At 29.9% G+C, this 20,109-nt stretch overlaps 2 protein-coding genes across 3 annotated transcripts in view; both read left to right on the forward strand.

The window, feature by feature from the left end:
* The first annotated feature begins 1,627 nt into the window (after positions 1-1,627).
* LOC106683813 (uncharacterized) lies at positions 1,628-6,663 on the forward strand. Of its 2 annotated transcripts, XM_014425523.3 has the most exons (4): positions 1,628-1,972; positions 2,069-2,161; positions 3,636-4,066; positions 6,210-6,663. In XM_014425523.3, the coding sequence occupies exons 2-4, from the start codon at positions 2,082-2,084 to the stop codon at positions 6,272-6,274; spliced, it is 576 nt and encodes a 191-aa protein (XP_014281009.1). In that variant the 5' UTR covers positions 1,628-1,972; positions 2,069-2,081; the 3' UTR covers positions 6,275-6,663. The 2 variants fall into 2 exon arrangements, with proteins under 2 accessions (XP_014281009.1, XP_014281008.1); XM_014425522.2 differs by lacking the exon at positions 1,628-1,972 and having other exon boundaries at positions 1,989-2,161.
* Positions 6,664-9,813: 3,150 nt separating this feature from the next.
* Positions 9,814-20,109, forward strand: part of LOC106683816 (RUS family member 1) — a gene marked incomplete at its 3' end in the record, with an annotated part of 14,966 nt that continues 4,670 nt past the window's right edge. The window contains 4 exon segments of the mRNA XM_014425528.3: positions 9,814-9,994; positions 10,073-10,227; positions 15,315-15,475; positions 17,279-17,474. Of these exon segments, the coding sequence (XP_014281014.1) occupies positions 9,925-9,994; positions 10,073-10,227; positions 15,315-15,475; positions 17,279-17,474 (582 nt within the window).

Consider the following 20,109-nt stretch of genomic DNA (forward strand, 5'->3'; position numbering starts at 1 on the left):
TCCATATCTGTATCAACCTTTCCTATCAATGTCCATTTCTTATTTCACTGTCAATCCGATTGACCCCGTTAGGGTCCCTTAAGCGTTATAATTTATTTTTGGAATGGATTTAACGTCTATTATAATATAAATACACATAGAATATATGTACTTATGCAGGGCCACCTTTTCGTTAGCTGGTGCCCGACAAGAGATTTCAGAAGGATTATACTCGAGCCTCAGTTGACGTTTACATAAAGTGCATCCCTCAATAAAAAAAAAAAGAGAAATAGTGAAAATAAAGAGCTTGAAGAAATAGAAACAATAAAAATGAGGGCCGTGAATTTTACCAAAAGGTGAACAGTGGTCGAAAACCGGTAACGCATTGCAAAATCAAGATCTCAGAATTATACACACAACATACAGAACAGTATACCCCTTACTTAATGATTACTTCAAATCATGACTGCCATTCCGACTGGCCGGTCCCCTTTAGAGAAGAATCGAGTTCGGGATTGGGAGACAGCTCCACCTCACCAATTAAACTGTTTGGGGAGCTCAGGAACTACGATTGAGTAATTTGTCTTCTCGTGTATAAGTTTTATGCCTTAGTATTTTCACCATTGGCCGATAAATTGTAAATCTCAAGACGACTTGTAACTTTAATAATTAAAATATAACATTACAATATTGGAATATCGTTGATTGACCTAATGCAATTAATGAAACAAAGATTGTTCGGGTGCGGATATAACTTAAATAGTAAATAAACTATTTGGGCTATTTTGATCACACCTGGACCATCTTCCATAGTCTGGGGTCCGCAACAAGTAATATCATCTCTGTAGGAAATGGTTTGCAAAATTATTCAAGATAGGTAACGGACGTCCTTCTGCACTATTGATGTGAGGCTAATGACTCCAGTATTATTATATCAGAGGCATAAACCCGACTTTTGGTTATGCAGCTACAAATTTGTCTCAACTCCAAACATTTTCTGTTAGTTCACCCTTAATTTCGTTATTAGAGGTGTCTGTTGATTATCACTTGACTACATACCTTTTTACAAGTCAAATCAGGAATGCAACAATAAATCCGAATAAAGATCCTAATGTGCAATTTTAAATCAATATAAAAAAATATATCAAGCCCAGAGCAGAGTTGGGCAAAAATTAGCTAAATTTTGCCTATCCCAGGTCCAGAGGAATCACTATGAAACCCCTCTGCCATGCCTTTCGACCAGAATTACTAACACTTATTGTTTGTCATATACCCTTGCTTAAGTTGTAATATCTCGTAAGTCCGAATAAATCCAAAATACGATTTCAACACTAATTTAAAAATAAATCAACGTATCGTTCTATAGACATCTCATTTCAGCCTTCGTTTCTTGTGATATCTAAATAACGTTTTGTGAATTCAATAAAAAAGTGTCTAGAATGTATAGGTCTTAATTTGTGATCGTTCTCAAATCCAATGGGTCTTTTAATTTTAGTAAATTAGAATAAAATTGCTTTCCTTTTGATTTAATATTAATAATCATCATTATAATCGTTTTTATTTAATAATTAAAAAAAAATAATATTTTTTCCTTTAAAAAGGAGTTCTACAATTATTAAGAGACCTCTGAGTCTGAATCCTCTTTGTAACTGACAATTCATGGTTACTAGTAAACACAAATTTGCAAATATTAGAACTAAAGGATTTAAAATATTGTTTTTCTTAACCGAGTCTGTAGTTTTTTATAAGATTACCATTAAGAAAAATTTTCTGTTGATGAAAATTTAGCAAATAATGGTTACTTATTTCATATCTGTATTTTAATGAATTAACCTCTAATATTTATTTTTTTCTAACCAATCACCGGATAGCCCGTATTTTGAACTGATTAGACTCCTTTAAGTCTAGTTAAAATTTATACCAACCGCAATACTTAGTTTTAAGTGGTTGTGATAAGGGGCCTTGCTATCTGAGCCTGACATTTTTTTTTTTTGTAAGTTCCTAACAGAAATCAAAATATAATATTAAATTACTTTAAGGACTGATATTTTTTTATTGTGTGCTTCTGTTGCAAAATTTTCTAATGCAGATTTAGAGTGAAAATGGTTTCATTAGTTCCTGATTATGGTGCTTCAAGTTTAGAAAGCAGTGAAGAATCGGAAAATGAAAATATAACTACATTGTAAGTAATTTTAATAGTGTATTTATAATCTTTACTCCATGTTTAAGAATAATATTTGACTCCTTAATAAGTTCACTTGCTTAATAGAGGAAACAGTTGTGATACAATTTGTAATTATTTAAACCAATAGTAATCATTTGATTGCAAAATTAAGTTTAGAAAGATCTTTTTAGATTATCTATCAGGATTTCAAAAGACATATGATTGACTTATTACAAATCTGGTTTAAGATTTTAATTGCATAATTATTTGTTCTTCTAATTATAGGTTTAAGATTTACTTGAATCAGTTAAATGAACCATTTGAATGTATAAAAATAGAACTTCTTCAGTTATACCAATCTAGGCGATTAGTTTCCAATCCGGTTAAATTTATTTCAAGAGTTTTACAAGACACGCCAAAAACATAAGATTGTGGCCTATTCAACTGAAGTAACATCTTGGAGTTTGGACCTATTTTTGTACCGATAGTGATACTTTCAGTCAGTGTTAATGTTATGCATTGAGAAGTTAAGAAATGAAAAATAATAACATTATGTGGAAAAGGATATTCATCAAATTTTGAAAATTATCACCTCAATTGTACCAACCACTTGTGGAATCTGAAAAAAAAAATTTTTCTGTTTGAGTTACTTGGTCGTAAAGCATTATATCTGATATTTACTGTGAATTGAAGTTTTTGGCTTCACCCAATGTTTAGGACTGATTTTATAAATTTGTTGAAATTTTTTTGAGGAATAATGTTGTTATTAAATTCATAATTAATAAATATTTTAACATTGTTGAAAAATTTCATTTCTTCAGTTACCATTTTGTATGATAATGAAAGAATTTATTTCTGTTTAACTCGTTTCTTTACAGTTGTATTTTTTAATTAATATAATTCCTGTTTTTTTTTTTTGTTTTTTTGTTGTTTTTTTCTGACCTCCTAGAAAATTATTAAAATCAATAAATATATACAAACAGAAGGAAAAGTATATATACAGAAAATAGATATCTTGGATTGATTCCTGTTATTAATCTAACTAATTAATATAAAGTTTTATTACTTATACAATGTGTGGGAGTTAAACCAAAAAAGAAAAAAATGTTATGGCTTAAAATTCATATTGGGGTGTGTACAATATAAATTTTTTTAAATTTATCATTTTGTTATATAGTGGGTATGGATAGCTTGATAGGCTCCTTACTGTCAACCCCAGATTTGACTTTAGCTTATCCAGTAAATTCATTTTATTTCATAAGGAAATTACAAACTCAATTGTGTTTTGATAAGGAAACATTACTGTCTTATAAAATTCTTAACCCAAAGCCAATGAAGGGTTGAAGCAATACATTTTTGTTTCCTTTTATTTTATTCTATGTACTGTTAAAAATGTTCTTAAAGAGTATGTTAGTCTGATCATAAAATTTATTAACATTTTATTTTCATGCACTTGTTTTTCAGTTAAGAATGTTCTGTCTTATTTTTTCAGATCTTCACCAAAACCTCTGGGTAGACTTCCTCCTCCAACATTCAGTGACAAAGTAAAAAATTCGGTATTTGTAAATCCTTATTTAGAAGCAGAAAATGCACAAATTGCTGTTTTAGAAAAACATGTTAAAATGACCGAGTTGCCTAATAAAAATGCAGTTAAAGTAAATAAAATTTGTTGGATGTTTAAGAAAGGGAAATGTAGCTATGGTAAAAAATGTCGTTTTTCTCATTCAAATACAACATCTGAAAATAAGAGTAAAGAAACCGAAGATGAATCTGAGTCTCATTTATCTGGTGAGGAATGCATACAAACTGAAGATTCGGATGAAGAATTAAAAAAGAAGAGAAAAAAGAGACCTGGTCTAACTCGGGGATTAATTCCTAGTAAAAAAGTGCTTAAACTATACAAAAAACATAAAAAGCAAGATGGTAAAGTGCCTTAGTTTTTATAAACATAATTTTATGTAGTTGAATTAATTTTAACCAATTATTTAATTGTTCTCTTTATTATACTTTGGATATCATTTGGTATTTTATCTCATTACAGCAAATTAATTGGCCTCTGTTTATTTATTACAAAAACTGTTGATTCAATGTTAGGCATTGCTCGTATTTTTATTATTAAATATTGGTAAATTCGAAAAGAAAAAAAAATCAATATGTTAACCCACATTATTTTTATATCTTCTTACAAATTTAAGCTTTAATGAGATCAGAAATCCAAAGACACAAGCCTGATACTCTTGACATAAGTTATTTATTTCACTAAGAGGTAATGGTTGCTGTACTGGGTGAAAAGAAGTAACTACAAAAACTAAAAATAGCCAGGCTTATTGGATTTTTAGATTGGCAATTCACTTATGAATACAACTATCGTCTAGGGAGTGGGTAATTGGTTGCTCATTGAATGAAAACGGTAAATTGAGTGAGTCTGTATTAGGGAAATGATAAGATGATGATATTTAAAATAAAATATCTCAATTTCCGGTTAATAAGTTTTGAATGGGAATGGGGTAGCAATGCCTTTCTCTTGCAACCTTTCTATGATTCTTCCATAAATTAAATGTTCTATTTTTACATAATCTTTTCACTTTCTTGAGACTATATTATTGTTTAAATAAAATAAATTTTATTCAATTTGTCTCGAAATAATCTATATTTCTTTATAAGTCCAACGTTTCGGACATCCTCAAGGGCAATCTTAAATATAATTTTTTTTTACTACGCCAAAGGAGGCATTTCTGCCATTTTGTTTCGTACAGCCCAGTATAGCTTAGCTTTGCTGATATAACTCCTGTCCTTAATCAAGTCCGCCGTTGCCACACATGCAAATATGTGATCGCCAGTCATTTCACTAACTCACACACAGGACGCAGTCCGAAGATTCAGTCACTCCTATTCTCTTCAGGTGGTGCCGCAAATAGTCATGTCCAGTAGACAACCTGAAGCATGGCACTAACACCGCTCTTGGTAAAGTCGATCGATTTTATTAAAAAGCATTTTGCAGTCTATTCTGCCCAGGTCAATAATTTCAGTTGAAATTACCCTGTTTTGTCAATTGTTCACATTAACATTAAAATTACAGTTAATTTACATTATTGTTGTGATAAAGAGTAATAGTGTAAATTGACTGTGATTAAAAATTTTAATGTCAATGTGAAGAATTGATAAAATAGGGTAATTTTGACTGAAATTATTGACCTAAGCAGAATAGCCTGCAAAAAGTTTTTTTAAAGTTGATGTGGATGTAAAATTGTATTTAAGATTGTCCTTGGACTTACAAAGAAGTATAGATTGTTTTGAGACTAAAATTGGATAAACTTTATTTTATTTAAAAATTAAATGTTCTCATTATCTAGAATACTTAGTACAGAACATTTTAGTTCTGGCTTTGCTCCTTTCCTCTTTATTTTTGGTCTTCTTCTCCATCCTATGCTTTCAAATCCTCTATGGCTTAACCCACCATCTGCATTGTCAGCCAATACTGACCGAATAAGATTAAATAATAATCTTTGTACTAGTTAAAGCATTAGACGTTATTTAGTTATTTTCATTGGTATATCAATGAAAACAAAGTAATTAAATAAGAATTAATGAAAATTTAATTTTTGTTATTTCCAGTCCACTTTGTGTTGTTTCTGATGATAATACTTACAGATATATTGAGTTTTAATAATGTGTGTAATTTCTGAATCTATTAATTTTTAACATTTTGAAGTAGCAGGTTCGAGGATCAATAATAATGGTCTGGGGATGTTAAATTTCAATTGGGGCATTGAATTTTAAGCAATCCACTATCATTAAAATCATTTTTGCCTTGGAATAAAGTAATTTTAATAAATGTTCTAAAAAAAGTTGGGTATTCACAACATTTTCAGTTTCATTAAAGCATTCATTAAAACCAGTATTTATTTCATAATCAATATATTAATTTGTTGTATTTTATTACACAAATTAATTGAGTTACAAATTAATATACAATATTATTTAAAATTTTATATTCCTGCATAAAATTTCTTCAAGTCTGGTGAACTGTTAAGTTGGTTACATAAATAAAATTTTAATGTTTCAGAAGAAGAAAAAATTAGGTACCTTGCTTTGATCAAGTCTGAAAGTGATACAATGAATGCAACTTGAAGATTTTATTTGTTTTCAATGAACTAATCTTTGAATATATTTATTTTAATGTACTATGCTCCATTAAAAAAAAAAAAAATCATATGAAGAAAAATAATTATTTGTTGTCATAGTACAACATGTGGGGAACCCTTTTATGTAACTAAAACAGTGTATGATATACTATAAATAGTTAATATTTTGTATTTCACCTATCAAGAAATGTTTTATATTGTTGTACTATAGTGTTTATATATATATATATATATTGTTAGACTGTGTACATGTATGTTTGTGAAACTTATTCTTAATGTAATATATTTTTCTCTTTTCTTACCATATTGCACTACTTTCTTTAACTAAAGATTGCTAAGTTTTACTGAAGACTAATAAATCTGTTATTAAAGTCATTTGTTTAAATGTATTTATATATATATGCTTATATAATATACAGCATATTATATAAGCATATATATATAAATACATTTGTTTAAATGTATTTATAGAGATATTGTAATATGTTTAAATGATTGTTATTTGTTTTCATTTCAATAAAGGTTAATTATTTGTTGAATAAATCATTGTATTACTTATTGATTTAATTAATTTTCCTTTTCTTTTATATATATATTTTGGACTTCTGGCAGGTCTCTTTCCTAAAATCGAGCCTTGTATTTATTTATAAATTTTATAATCTTGGGGTTTGTAAAATATGGTTCTACACTGAAAATATTTCCTATGTTAAGGTATTAAAAATTTATTCAATCTCTCAACTGATTTAGTACCCTTCTATTTATTGTTAACAATGTAAAAAAAAAAAGATTTCTACCATTCATTCCAAATTCTCATCCTGTGGTAGGGTCCCAACTTCTGCAAAAACATCATACAAAAGAATTATTTGAAGATCAGCTATATTTTTATTAATAGGAGAATGGTTCTTCAATCTTTACCACTCAGATGATTTAAATAGAATATGGATATAACCAGGGGAGTGATTCACTTCAAATGATCTCTGCTGGTCAGTTGTTCCATGCTAGCATTTATTTTTGAAGGACCAAATTTTCATTTTTACCAGGGCTATAACTGCTTAAAAGTACAGGGAGGAAATGTTCCTAAAGGCTGTGAACAGTTCCTCCAGTCCAGAATAAAGCATGCCCTAATATGATACAATCTGTTTGAGACCTACTAGGTACCAGCATGCACAATTCCTGAAAAACTCATCAACATTTGATTGACTATTCGATTGATTATGCAGGAACACAACCTTGACTACAGATAGAAATGGAACCAATTCTTTTTCTATTTATGTCTAAAAGTAAAATCCAAGGGAAAATTTTGAACTCTAAGTACATAATTTTGTTTGAATTCGTTGTAAATAAAAAGCTTATCTGCCTTTAGTCGAGAGGAAACAAAGATGTATGTCCTCATAATCAACATTTTTCACCAGTATTATACATTTTAGACATCAAGGAACAAATCGCGTTTCGTATTGTCGGTCGGTAACCAAATTTGTTTTCGAGCATAATTGATAGAATCGTTATCCAATTTTGATTACATTTTTAGAGAATTTATACGTTGATACCTTGTTGGTCCTATATCGCTTTTATTATTTATTAGAATCCGTCACCTACTTTCGCTTATGCATACGTAAACGTATTTTGGTAAAATGTTAAAGTGTTTTGTTCTCTTCTAAATTGGTCAAAATTAGGAGGGAAGAAGGGGATTGGTGTAAAATGGGACTAGAATCAAAATAACATCCCTCCCACGACTTTCCCTTATACACGAGAAAAACTCCTTACTGGTTACATCCATATTTCAACAACGGCTTGTTGTTTTTATTTTATTTTGAAATAACAAATCATTAACATTGAAATGTAGACGATAACTTATGCAATAATAATATGCTGAAAAATTGTAACTCCCAAAGCAAAAAACAAAATAAGACGAAAAAAATTAGAGAAAAGAAATTAGAAGCAGTGAGGTATCTATACTGATCCATATGAAAACAATTTTATTTGCTGCATGATTACAAAGCGTCCCTATATTTGGGAGCAGAGTTGTGCAAATATTATTCGAATAACGAGAGACGAATACTTTTTTATCCGTGAATTTTCTACTCGAATAATCGAGTCTCAATTATTCGTACAAAAACATATGATTAACCGTCCGAATACTTTTTTATTCGTCATTATGTTATACAAATAATCAATTATTCGGGCAAAACAATTCGAATAACCATTTAAAAACTTTTGTATTCGTCCATTGTATAGAAAAATAATCTCTTATTCGAAAAAATTAAATGATTAACCATCCGAATACGTTTGTATTCGTATAAAGACGACATTTTTTGTCTTACAGCTATACATAGATATATTTTATGATCGCGTATAGATTAATTTTAACTTTTCTGATTTCTAACATATAAGGATTCACTTTTATGTTTTGGGATAAGTAGAATATGAAAATACTATCGATTTATTTTAACTTTTTTGATTTCTAACATTTTAGGGTCCCTTTATATGTTATGAGATATGCAGAATATGAAAATGCTATCGATTTTTAACATATCTCAAAACATATAAAGGGACCCTAACATGTTCGGGATCAAGAAAGTTAAAATAAAGCGATACGCAATCATAAAATCAATAGCATTTTCATTTTTGGCATATATTGAAACTTTAAAGAAACCCTAACATGTTAGAAATCAGAAAAGTTCATATAAATCTATACGCGATCTTAAAATCGATAGTATTTTCATATTCTACATATCTCAAAACATATAAAGGGACCCTAACATGTTAGAAATAAAATAATAAGATATGGGATCTTAAAATAGATAGCATTTTGGTTTTATACTCGTCTAAATATGTGAAATGGGACCTTCATACATTAGAAATTGAAGGTGGTAAAAAAATAAGTGAATCAAAAAAAAAAAAAATCAAATTCTTATTCGAATAATATGTATTCGACTAATTTTTTATTCAATTAAAATAGTATTTTAAATATTCCAATAAAAAAGTATTCGGATTGTTTAGTCGTATTTTTATTCGAATAAAAACTTATTCGTCTCTCGTCAATCGAATAATTTTCGCCCAATTCTGGGAGCGAGGAAGCAAAAATGTAGGCTCCTACTCGTCGAAAAGCCGAGTTGAAATTATGTTCGGTTTCTTTTTCTAATCTAATTTCTTGTGTGATTCCACTATATTTGTACTTCTAATTTACTTACTTCTGATTTCCATTATTGTCACGTCTTTTGTTAGTTCTAATTAAGGTCTACAATTTAAGTCGAAACGTTGACACACGTCATTCCTGAGTTTCATCGCAATACTAATCCATTACACCTTGAAATATAGAGTACCTGCATACGAATCACAAAGTAATCCTTTGAAATAAAAACCAAGATATTATTCAATGGTTATAGCTTTCAAAATTGTAATGTGAAATAATAAATTCGATTTTCAGCCTTATGAAAGGAATGTAATTTGCAGTCCAACTAAGAACAAATGGATATATTCGTATATCTCTTAATGGTATCGATATTGATCATTCGATAATGCTAAGGTGGCAAGTTTGAACTTAATCGAATTTTGCTGACTTTTCTTAATAATTGTTTTCTATTTATATTTGTTTATATAATTATATTTATATATGTATGAATTATTTAATTTAAAATGGCTAATACTATATTGCTCAAAGAAAGCAAATCTGGCTCAGATGAAATAGCTTATGTCAAAGGACAAGGTATATTTTTTCTAATGTATTTAATATGGTATCTTACTAATGAATACATGATGCTAACTTAAAATTGTTGAACACCAGATAACACTGTTGTGGGACTAAATGCTGCATTAAAACCTGAAAGTAATATTTTGGATATCTTTTCTTCAGTAATCAAAAAGATTCTTCTTCCCCAGGGTTATCCTGAAAGTGTTAGTGGAGATTACATGAGATACCAGCTATGGGATACTCTTCAGGTAAAATAAACTAAAGATAGGCATTGCATGAACAAATTGGAAATGAGTAGTACTGAGTACTGTAGTATATTTGTGATGTCCCTTGTTATTCCAAGTATACCCATCTTTATATGAGGCAAGGAAAGAAATGGTGATTTAAGTTTTGAGAAAAAAAAATTATTAAAACTACTGTTAAAAAATCTGAAATATTATTACTGTAAAAACTGCTTCATTATGGGGTTCTATAACTTGTCAATTATTGCAATAAAAAAATAATCTTTGAGCTACACCACTTTTTCTTCAAATAAGCTTCAGATTAGGGAAGAGAAAGCACCAATACTTGAGACTTACATTTTTAAACTCTTTTGTTTTTTAAAATAAATTTATTTCCCTTCTTGTAATACCAACAGCAAGGTTTTTATACATTAAGGTCAATTGAATAGAAAAATGATGTCATTTGTTCCAACTTTCTCTTTTAATTGAAAACATTCTAGGGCAAGAAAACTGAAACTCGCTAGTGGCTGTTTAATGGAAACCAGCAACTAAAATCTGTTATATTGATAACTTATTATTTTAAACAGTTAAAACTGTGTGTCAAATGTTTTTCTTCTTTTTCACAGAATCAGAAGAAACAAAAACAAATGCCATTTATTCCAATTTTTACTTTTCTTACCACTTAGGTAAGTAAAGTACCTTTCTTGTGGCTTGTTTGAAGGATAATTAAACTGTCCAATAATATAAACTAAAAAAAAAAGATAGAAACTTTATCAGACCAATAATAGTATAGATACAGGTGGAAATTATTTTATTGGTCTCTGCAGCCTAAGTGGTAAGAAAAGCTGTTTCAGTGAACACACTAGAAAATTTTCTTCAAAACGTTTTGATCCTTGTTGTTTGGATAATAACTGAAAAACAGTTATTTTAATAATGGGTTATTATCTGAAGATGCATAGATTTCACTTCCTTAAATCTCAATAATAAAAAAGTCATAATTTCGAGCTGCGAAAAATCATACCTATTAAGTGACACAGTACCTTCACTAGTATGCCGCACAGAAATACCTTAATTATAGTTTGAAAAAATGTTTAAATGAGGTAGTTAAGGAGAACGTCTGGACATACATTTTTTATTTTATTTTTCTTTGTTGACTACAATAAATATTGAGATGTATATTTTAATGTATTCCTTATGTAATAACTAATACTAACTAAATCAGTTAGTAAAGTATCTACAAAGATCCTACCATCCCTTTTTATATATAGAGACTAGCTGACCTGGCAATGCTTTGTTATTCCTATATTTGAGGATCTAAATAGATTTAATGAACACAATTCATAGTTTCTCATAAATAATCATATAATAATTTCTACTACTTATAAATCTATTTTGGATGTAAAATACAGGCTCCATAGTAAATCATAAGGAGTGGAACAGTTATTTTTTTTTTTTTTATGACGTGCTCACGTTAGAGGGTCAAAATGGACTAGACATATGATTTACACATTTTAAGATAATGACCCTAATGTTGGACAGCCAAAAAGGTTTTTACATAGATTTTTGCTTTAAAAGTAGTTTTTAAAACAAAGTAGAAATGGCATATATATCTCTTTGTACAAAAAATCAGTTTCAACCGAAAACAATAAAAAATAGAATAAACTATAACCAGTGCATTTTTCCTATAACCATCACCCCTAATGACAAAGACCTGGTTGGAAAAGTGGTGTAAATCTAACTTTTCTAGTAACAATTTCCTTTTCATATCAAAAAAAGTAATGCTATTTTGCGGCCATTAAGAGAATGATGAGCTCCACTATTTCATCTAATTGATTTTAGTATGAAGAATACAAACTATCATTGCTTAATATTTCTAAAAAAGTGAGGTACAGCATTTTTCTTTCACCGCCTCTAGAACTAATGTTACTTTTATTAGAGAGGTGTTATTGTTGTTTAGAATATTTTATCAACAATTTTGTTGATCCAGTAGATCCTTGTGTGACGTGGGTCAAGGGAACATGAAACTATTCACATTATAGGACTGTCCATACCATAGGGAAGGAGGAGGCAGAAAATGTAATAATGAAAAACTATGTACGTAATATGCATCAATAAAGAACCACAAGTCGCCAGGTCTTGACGAGATCACTCCAGAGATGTTGATATATGGTGGCAATGATTTGTGAGAAGAAATTTACTTTTTAATTTGGGAGATATAGATGAAAGAAAATATACCTGAAGATTGGATTGGAACAATATTTCCTATACAGAAGAAAGGGGACAAAATGGTATGTGATAATTATAAAGGTACTGCTCTACTAAGCATAACTATAAATCATTGGCAGTGCTCCTACATAAAAGAGATTCTGATTTTACTGAAAATATTATAGGAGAATATCAGGGAGGGTTCCTCCAACCAAGAGTTGGCCAGATATTCTCTCTCCCTGAGGCAGGCAATGGAAGTGTTATGAGTTCAACATAGGCGTGCATCTACTATTTAAGGACATCAAACAAGCATTTAACAATGTGGACAGAATTGGACTTTGGGAAGGTATGGTAAAGGTAAGCATACTGAAAACCCAGTCAGGCTGACAAAAAATGGCTCTAATGAACACTATACAACAAACTCTAAAAATAACTTGAGACAGGATGGTCCTCTGGCTCCTCTTTTTAATATAGCACAGGAAGTAGGAATTCGTTCAATTAGAATTAATCCTGGAGGAACCATCTACAATTGGCTGTCTCAACTTCTAGCATATGAGATGATGTGGTCATTGCCACTAGAATCCTAAACAGCATTACAAGGAACATTCCATGAATTCAAAGAAGCAGAAGCTAAACTAGGCCTCAAGGTTAATGAAAATAATATGTACATGAAAAGTTCAAAAAGGGTCAAGGAACTTTTTGATATCACAGTTTCAGTTCTGTAGACCAGTATAAGTACTTGAGAAGCTTGGTTACCGATGTCAACCAAGTGGCGAGAAATATAGAGGACAGGATAGCAGCAGGGATTAGATGTTATTTCTCACTGCAAAGAGTATTGAAGTCTCTAATAAATGAAAGGGGTCATCCACAAAACCATTATTAGGCCAGTGGTTATGTATGAGTGCGAAACATGGTCCGTGACATGAAAAGCAGGACGGACAGCTCAACTCCTGGTAGAGAAAGGTATTGAGAATGATATGGATAGAGTCTCAGGGAATGAGATTTAGTGAAGAAGAAGGAATGAGGAGCTGATGGGGAACCCAACATCATGGCATTAGTGAAAAGAGCTCAATTAAGATGGATTAGACATGTAGAGAGTATGTCTGATCAAAGGATACCCAAGAAAATGCAATATAGGAAACCAAATGGAAAATGAAAAAGAGGACATCCCCAGAAAAGATCGCTGGCCGATGTGGAGGAGGATCTAAGGCAGTTAAATTTTCATAGATGGAGGAAAAGAGAAGAGGTCATGGAGATTGGTTGTATGTGGTGCTGGAGGGTCGGGTTTTGGTAGAACCATCGAGCCATAACAATGTAATTGGCTAAAGATGATTTATTAAAAAAATATCTTGTACATCAATAGTAACAACTTCTAAAAGTCATAGTAAAAAAAAATATGGTACTAATTCACAGCTGTTACATCAACATGGCTATGAATTGACTAATTAATTAACTTGTACACAAGAACATGGTCTAACTATTCATATTCATTCGAATTTATACTCTACTTCAACTGAAAAGTATCAGTAGGGGGTTTTTTTGTCCCTTTTTCGTTGGTTTATTGGAAACGATTAATGCCCCTCCTTCTAAGATGTAAATAAAACAGTATAAAATTATATCAACTGCTTAGCCAATTTACTGAATTACTTTAGTTCTACAGATTAAACAAAAAAAGTATATTTGAAGACTAATCAGAGATTGGAAACAGGGCTAAACCCGGGTGATTTCAGAATCTATGAAATATATGATGGTTTACTGATCTGAATTTGAATTTCTTTTTTTCTCCTTTTTTCATTAATTCATTTGTGTTTTCTTCACTCATAATAGCTATGGATTCATTGATAAAATTGTTAAAGATATACAACTATGCCATAATTTGGGGCTACTTGGAAAAAAACAGTAGTAACAGAAAAATCAGAACCTAGTGCTAGTTCTGTTACTTGTGAATTATGCTTATTATATTTGTCAATTGATTCTATATTTTAGAGATAGGTGTAACATTTTTTTCTCTGAGTCCAAGTAATAATATTTTTTTACATTGAAAGAAGATAGTTGACCATATGAAATAGATTGGAGGAAGAATCTCCAGGTGGTGGACAATAAAAGTATCAAAATAGTAAAAGAAAACTATTTATTGTTAACCAATGTTTCGCCCCACTTTGCAGGGCTTCGTCAGGGCCTTAGTACTAACATCAGGGCTGCCTGATGTTGGTACAAAGTAGAACTGTCCAGTTTCATGGACATTTCTTTTCTGTTTTGATGCCTTTATTGACCGCCACCCAGACTATCTTCCTGCAATATATTTTTTTTTATAGTTGTTATTTATTAATTATTATATACAATTTGCCATAGGCTATAATCAAGCTGAATGTCAGATGACATTTGAAATTTTAGTGTACTGAGGATAGTTTTTTACTATTCTCATACGATATTTTTAATGACCTCTAGTTTCCTGTAATTGGACCCACATATGTAGCTTCAGACAGGAGCAGAATAGGTTATTGTTGGACGTATCACTGTTTTATACATGATTAAATTGTTTTTTGATGATAATTTAGAATTCCTTTTAAAATAAATGGGAATGTAAATGGTACCAGTTTCTTTTGAATTGTTTTTACTTGATTATGTGCTTTACCTTCATGATAAGTAATCTTCCTGATGGTTAGATCAAGTTACGGTACTTAGGAAATTAAGGTATCTAATGAGGTTGGCTGAAATGGTAGGCATAGCTCTTTACTAATGAAATCATTATAACATGGCACTTACCAGATTCATTTAGAGGTTGGATTACGATATGCTCCGACATAGACTTGATCTTTGTTGTCAATGGTTAAGTTGAATGCATTTCATTCAAATATGATTGATTAGTTTTCATCATTTAATATATTTAGTAAACTTTCTTATTTCAGGCTTTCTGTAGTACTATCACCAATACTTTAGCAACTAAAGCTGTCTTGCAAGGAGTCGGTGTCGGAGATAATACTGCATCTTCTCTTGGTGCTGCTATAACTTGGATCATGAAAGATGGTTGTGGCATGATGTCTAGCATAGTTTTCGCTTGGATAAGTGGGTAAAATATTGGATAATTTACATCATTTCTAATTTATTATTAAGTATTCTATATATAATAAAACATGTCTATTCCTATTTTAATAAAAATATCTCCTGGGTAAAAAATAAAAGCTATTATTAGGTTTTTTTTTATTTCATGTATATCTAAGTATCATTATTTTGGAACCACTGTATGCTATAAATGAAATCTTGTCATTGACATTTAGGCTTTTCACATTGTGATTAAAATTATCTTATTCTTTTGTTGAAAAAACAATTTGATTTGATTTTTCATAACTACTTTATTTAATTCTGAGTAATTTACTTTTATTCATTTTCTTTCTTAATCCCATTTTAAGTTTAAATGAAATACGTTATCACTGAAATTTTTGTCTTATTTTTTTTTCAATAAATAAGTTTCAAATTTGATTTTAATAAATAATAAATAAAGACCTTCTAAAAAGCCTTTTAACCCTGTACAAATATTTTAGAATTTTTCCTATCAAGAAATTATTTTTATATCTCAAAAGGTGTTAAATAAAATAAACGAATGGAAGAACTCAAAGCCCATCTTGCCCATGTTAAAGGACACCTATTGAGCTTATAGATTTTATATCTAAAATGATAAGTAAATTGCCTTGTATGATTCATCTTCGGGATCTCCAGGGACGCCACCTTCTACTGTTTTTATGAGGAATTGAATTGGCTTTACTCTTCCTACCATGTAAAATATTCCTGGGCATTCTTCCTCTGCCAAATTAACCAATCCATGATACATCTCAGACCTTAAATTTGAATCCCTTCTTCATTCCCATAATACCCGTTCCCAGTCTTCAGTCTTATATACAGTGGCCCACCAATCTAGAGCTTTTGACATATTCTTCCTTATCAGATCTTCTTCCCTTTAGAATTCCATTCCTATTCCATCCATCACTCCAGTACCCTTCCCACCTTTGATTCTCACTTATCCCATCATTTCCTGGCCATCTAGTTCCAATAGAGTTAAAATATATATTCGATATTTAAAAAATAAAAACTACCATATTAATTCTGTAGACATTTATACTTTGAATTAGTATCATTATTAGTAGAAGCACAAGAAATTACTTACTCTACCCTTAAAAGTTCTTTCAATAATATCCATATCAAGGTCAGAAGGCCAGAAGGCCAGAATCATTGTTGAACATTGTCCCTTCATTCTGGATCCCTGCTTTCCTTACTGCATAATATAGAGCCAAGGTATAACAATAGCAAGCATGCTAGATAGTCACATCGCCTTAGCCCCTTGTATGCATAAAAGTATGTATGATGGACTTGATCAGACATGTTAGTTTGATTGGAATCGCCATTGAAAGCAAACCCTGGTGATGTTTATTTCTGATGATCCTATTGAAAGCTTTCCAAAATTCTGTAAACAATTGGTGGGTATTTACTTAGTGCTCTCTGTCTTTCTTCATAATATTCTTTACCAAGAAAATGTGGTCTATTGTAGATCTTCTCTTCTTGATGCCTGCTTGATAAATTTCAATTTTACATTTAGCAAAGGGAAGAAGCTTTTGGTAAATTATCCTTGAAGACACTATATATACTTATGTATACCATATATATACCTCTATATACATTCTATGATAATAAGAAGATGTTATGATAATTATGGCAATTGAGCTCATCATTTTTCTTTAAAGTATTGGAAATATTGTCTTGTACCATTCAGTGGTGATTTCTTCGGTATGCCATTTACCTATCACTGTATTGTAGAGAGTTCTTATCAACAGATATAAAATTTAGATTGTGTATTTACGTCAATAAATGAATTTTGCAGAACAAGATTGGATGGCGAATGTAAAAAATGGAGATTGTTTGCCGATGTCTTGAATGATATTGCAATTTGTATTGAAATAATAATACTGCCTCATTTCAAATCCGATGCTCTCAAAATCTTATGCTTTTCTACTTCGTTAAAAGCAGTAGTTGGGGTTGCTGGTGGAGCCACTAGAGCAGCCATCACACAGCATCAGGTGAATGTGCCATATTTTTTGTCTTTATTTAGTGAAATGAATTAATATGAGTTAACTTATGAATTGTCATATTTATTGTTTGATTAATAAATATTTAAAAAAGTCTTGTATCAACCAAAACAACAGATCTATTTGTTCACTATTATGACTGGAGACCAGATTTTTGAGCTGTAAAAAACTTTAAAATATCCAGTTGAAAAACCCAAAATGTGCAAAATCGTTCAGTAAATATTCAATGAAGATCGTTGATTGATCGTGTGTAATATATAAAAGGATTGTGGTCCGGATACAGTCAAAATAACTCAAATAGTAATAATACTATTTATTATGAACGAACATTTCTCCCCACTTTCCAGGGTTAAAAAAGATTCAAACAACTAAAATAATGTAAGAAAGTAAGAGAATGGATAACATGAAATAAAAGTAAACTAAGGTGTGGCTAAATATGATTTAAAATATGTGAAAATTATTCCCCTCTCCTCTACCCTGTTGGTACTTTTCACCCGCCTTTAGCTTATTCTTGTGCTTACCTCCATCCAATTTTGTTCATTATTTTCTAGACCTTTATTTTATTCTTTTTTTTTCCCCTTATTTTGTGTCTTTTAGTGTTTACTGTATTTTTATATTTCTTTTTTATTTTGTTGTTATTTCCATCTTCATAATTATCTAATACCTTTTTGTCAGTTTTGTTTATTCACACTTTTCTCTGTACATCTTCTTTTTATTTTCTTTAAATTACTTTGTTCATTTTTATATAATTTTTGAAATATTTTAAATCATATTTTGTCACTCCTTAGTTTACTTTTATTTCATGTTATCTATTATCTTATTTTGTTACATTATTTTAGTTGTATGTATCTTTTTTAGCCCCGATGAAGCCCTGGGAGGTGAAACGTTGGCTCACAATGAGTAGTTTAATTACTAATAAATGGAATATGGTCCAGGTACAATTCAAATAGTAAATGGGTTTACTATTTTTATTTGAGCCAACGTTTCATCCCACATTGCATGGTTAATAAAGATACAAAAAAAAAAAAAGTAGTGGAAAATAATAGGGGTATACAATGAAACGTAAAATTTAATAAGAAAAATTAAAGGTTATAAACAATAAATGAAAATGGTAATAGTAACAGATAAAGAGAAGAAATATTAAAGAAAGTACAAAGGACCGCACCCGGATCATATTCCATAGGTCATTACTATTAGAGTTCTTTTGACTGCCCCCAGACCATCTTCCTTTTATAAGTAAAAATTAAAATGTGTCTAAAACACCCAAATCCTGCAATAATTAACTTTATTTTTTAATTTATAATATTAATATGTGGAAAGCTTATCTAACCTTGTTTAAATCAAATTAAACTCGCTTAATACTTTACATTTATAAAAAACATACTAAAAAATTAAACTACTCTGATTAAAAACCTAAATTTTTTTTCCATAATTGAAGAGTTATGAGCAAGCTAATTGTATGAAAATGATTTTTTATTCCTATCATAGAGGCTGAAATTCAATTTTTAACTTTTTGAAACTTCCTTAATTTCAAGTTTAAGACAAAATATGCAAAGCACTATTTATAAAGAAGTATTTCAAAACATTCTTCCAAACAAAATTCCCTTTATAATTTCCCCTAAACTTTTATATACCATGTTCTTCCATTTAACTTTTTAACTGTGTATTTACATATGAATATACCATTACCCAAAAAACTAACAAGTCAATGTAGAAAAATTTTGATTAATAATGTATGAGTATATTCATATTGATTTTTTTGTTTAATATTTATTTAAAATAATATACATAGATAATATAATTTAATAATAAAAAAAAAAGAGAAATTCTCAGTAGTCACAACAATGCCTGACAGAAGAATAAAGGACTAGTGGGGGACTGGGAATCCAAGTTAAAAACAATTAAACTGAACGCTCTCTATGACAAGATTATTATTGAGAGACTTCTTCATTGTTACCTGAAATCACTGGTTCATACTATTCCAAGAACATTTGGCTCTTGTTCTTTTTAGGTTAAATTTGATTGTTCATGTGTTAACCTAAACATTACTTTACTTTAAATTTGTCAATTTTAATTTCAGATTTTAATCAAATAAGAAAAAAAAATAAAATCAATAAATATTGGTTTACATATTTATTGGTGTATAATAAGAGAAATTTATTAATAAATAACTCAAATACTATCCAATTATAGTCTCAAAACTTTATTTATTTTATTCGTCCAACGTTTCGGCCAATCCGGCCATCTTCAGGGACATCTACTCAATACCACTTTGCAAACATATAATTTAAAACACTCTAAAACTTCATTCAGGCTATTCTGCCCAGGTCAAAACATTTATATCTAATTAGTTAATTATCGATTAAAAATACAGTCAAAAATTATTTCTCTGCAAACACTATTAATAAACATTTATCACAACTATTAATAGTGTTTGCAGAGAAATAATTTTTGACTGTGTTTTTAATGGATAATTAACTAATTAGATATAAATGTTTTGACCTGGGCAGAATAGCCTGAATGAAGTTTTAGAGTGTTTTAAATTATATGTTTGCAAAGTGGTATTGAGTAGATGTCCCTGAAGATGGCCGGATTGTCCGAAACGTTGGACGAATAAAAGAAATAA

Source organism: Halyomorpha halys, unplaced genomic scaffold (genome assembly GCF_000696795.3).
Source record: "Halyomorpha halys isolate HHAL.00 unplaced genomic scaffold, Hhal_1.1 Scaffold518.1, whole genome shotgun sequence".
NCBI classification, from domain to species: domain Eukaryota; kingdom Metazoa; phylum Arthropoda; class Insecta; order Hemiptera; family Pentatomidae; genus Halyomorpha; species Halyomorpha halys.

Bases quoted from the DNA above. Each gene is read 5' to 3' on its own strand.
- LOC106683813 (XM_014425523.3), top strand. From the start codon at position 2,082: ATGGTTTCATTAGTTCCTGATTATGGTGCTTCAAGTTTAGAAAGCAGT. The intron at 2,162-3,635 runs GTAAGTAATTTT...TTATTTTTTCAG, and splicing joins AATGAAAATATAACTACATT to ATCTTCACCAAAACCTCTGG. The intron at 4,067-6,209 runs GTAAAGTGCCTT...TTAATGTTTCAG, and splicing joins AAAACATAAAAAGCAAGATG to AAGAAGAAAAAATTAGGTAC.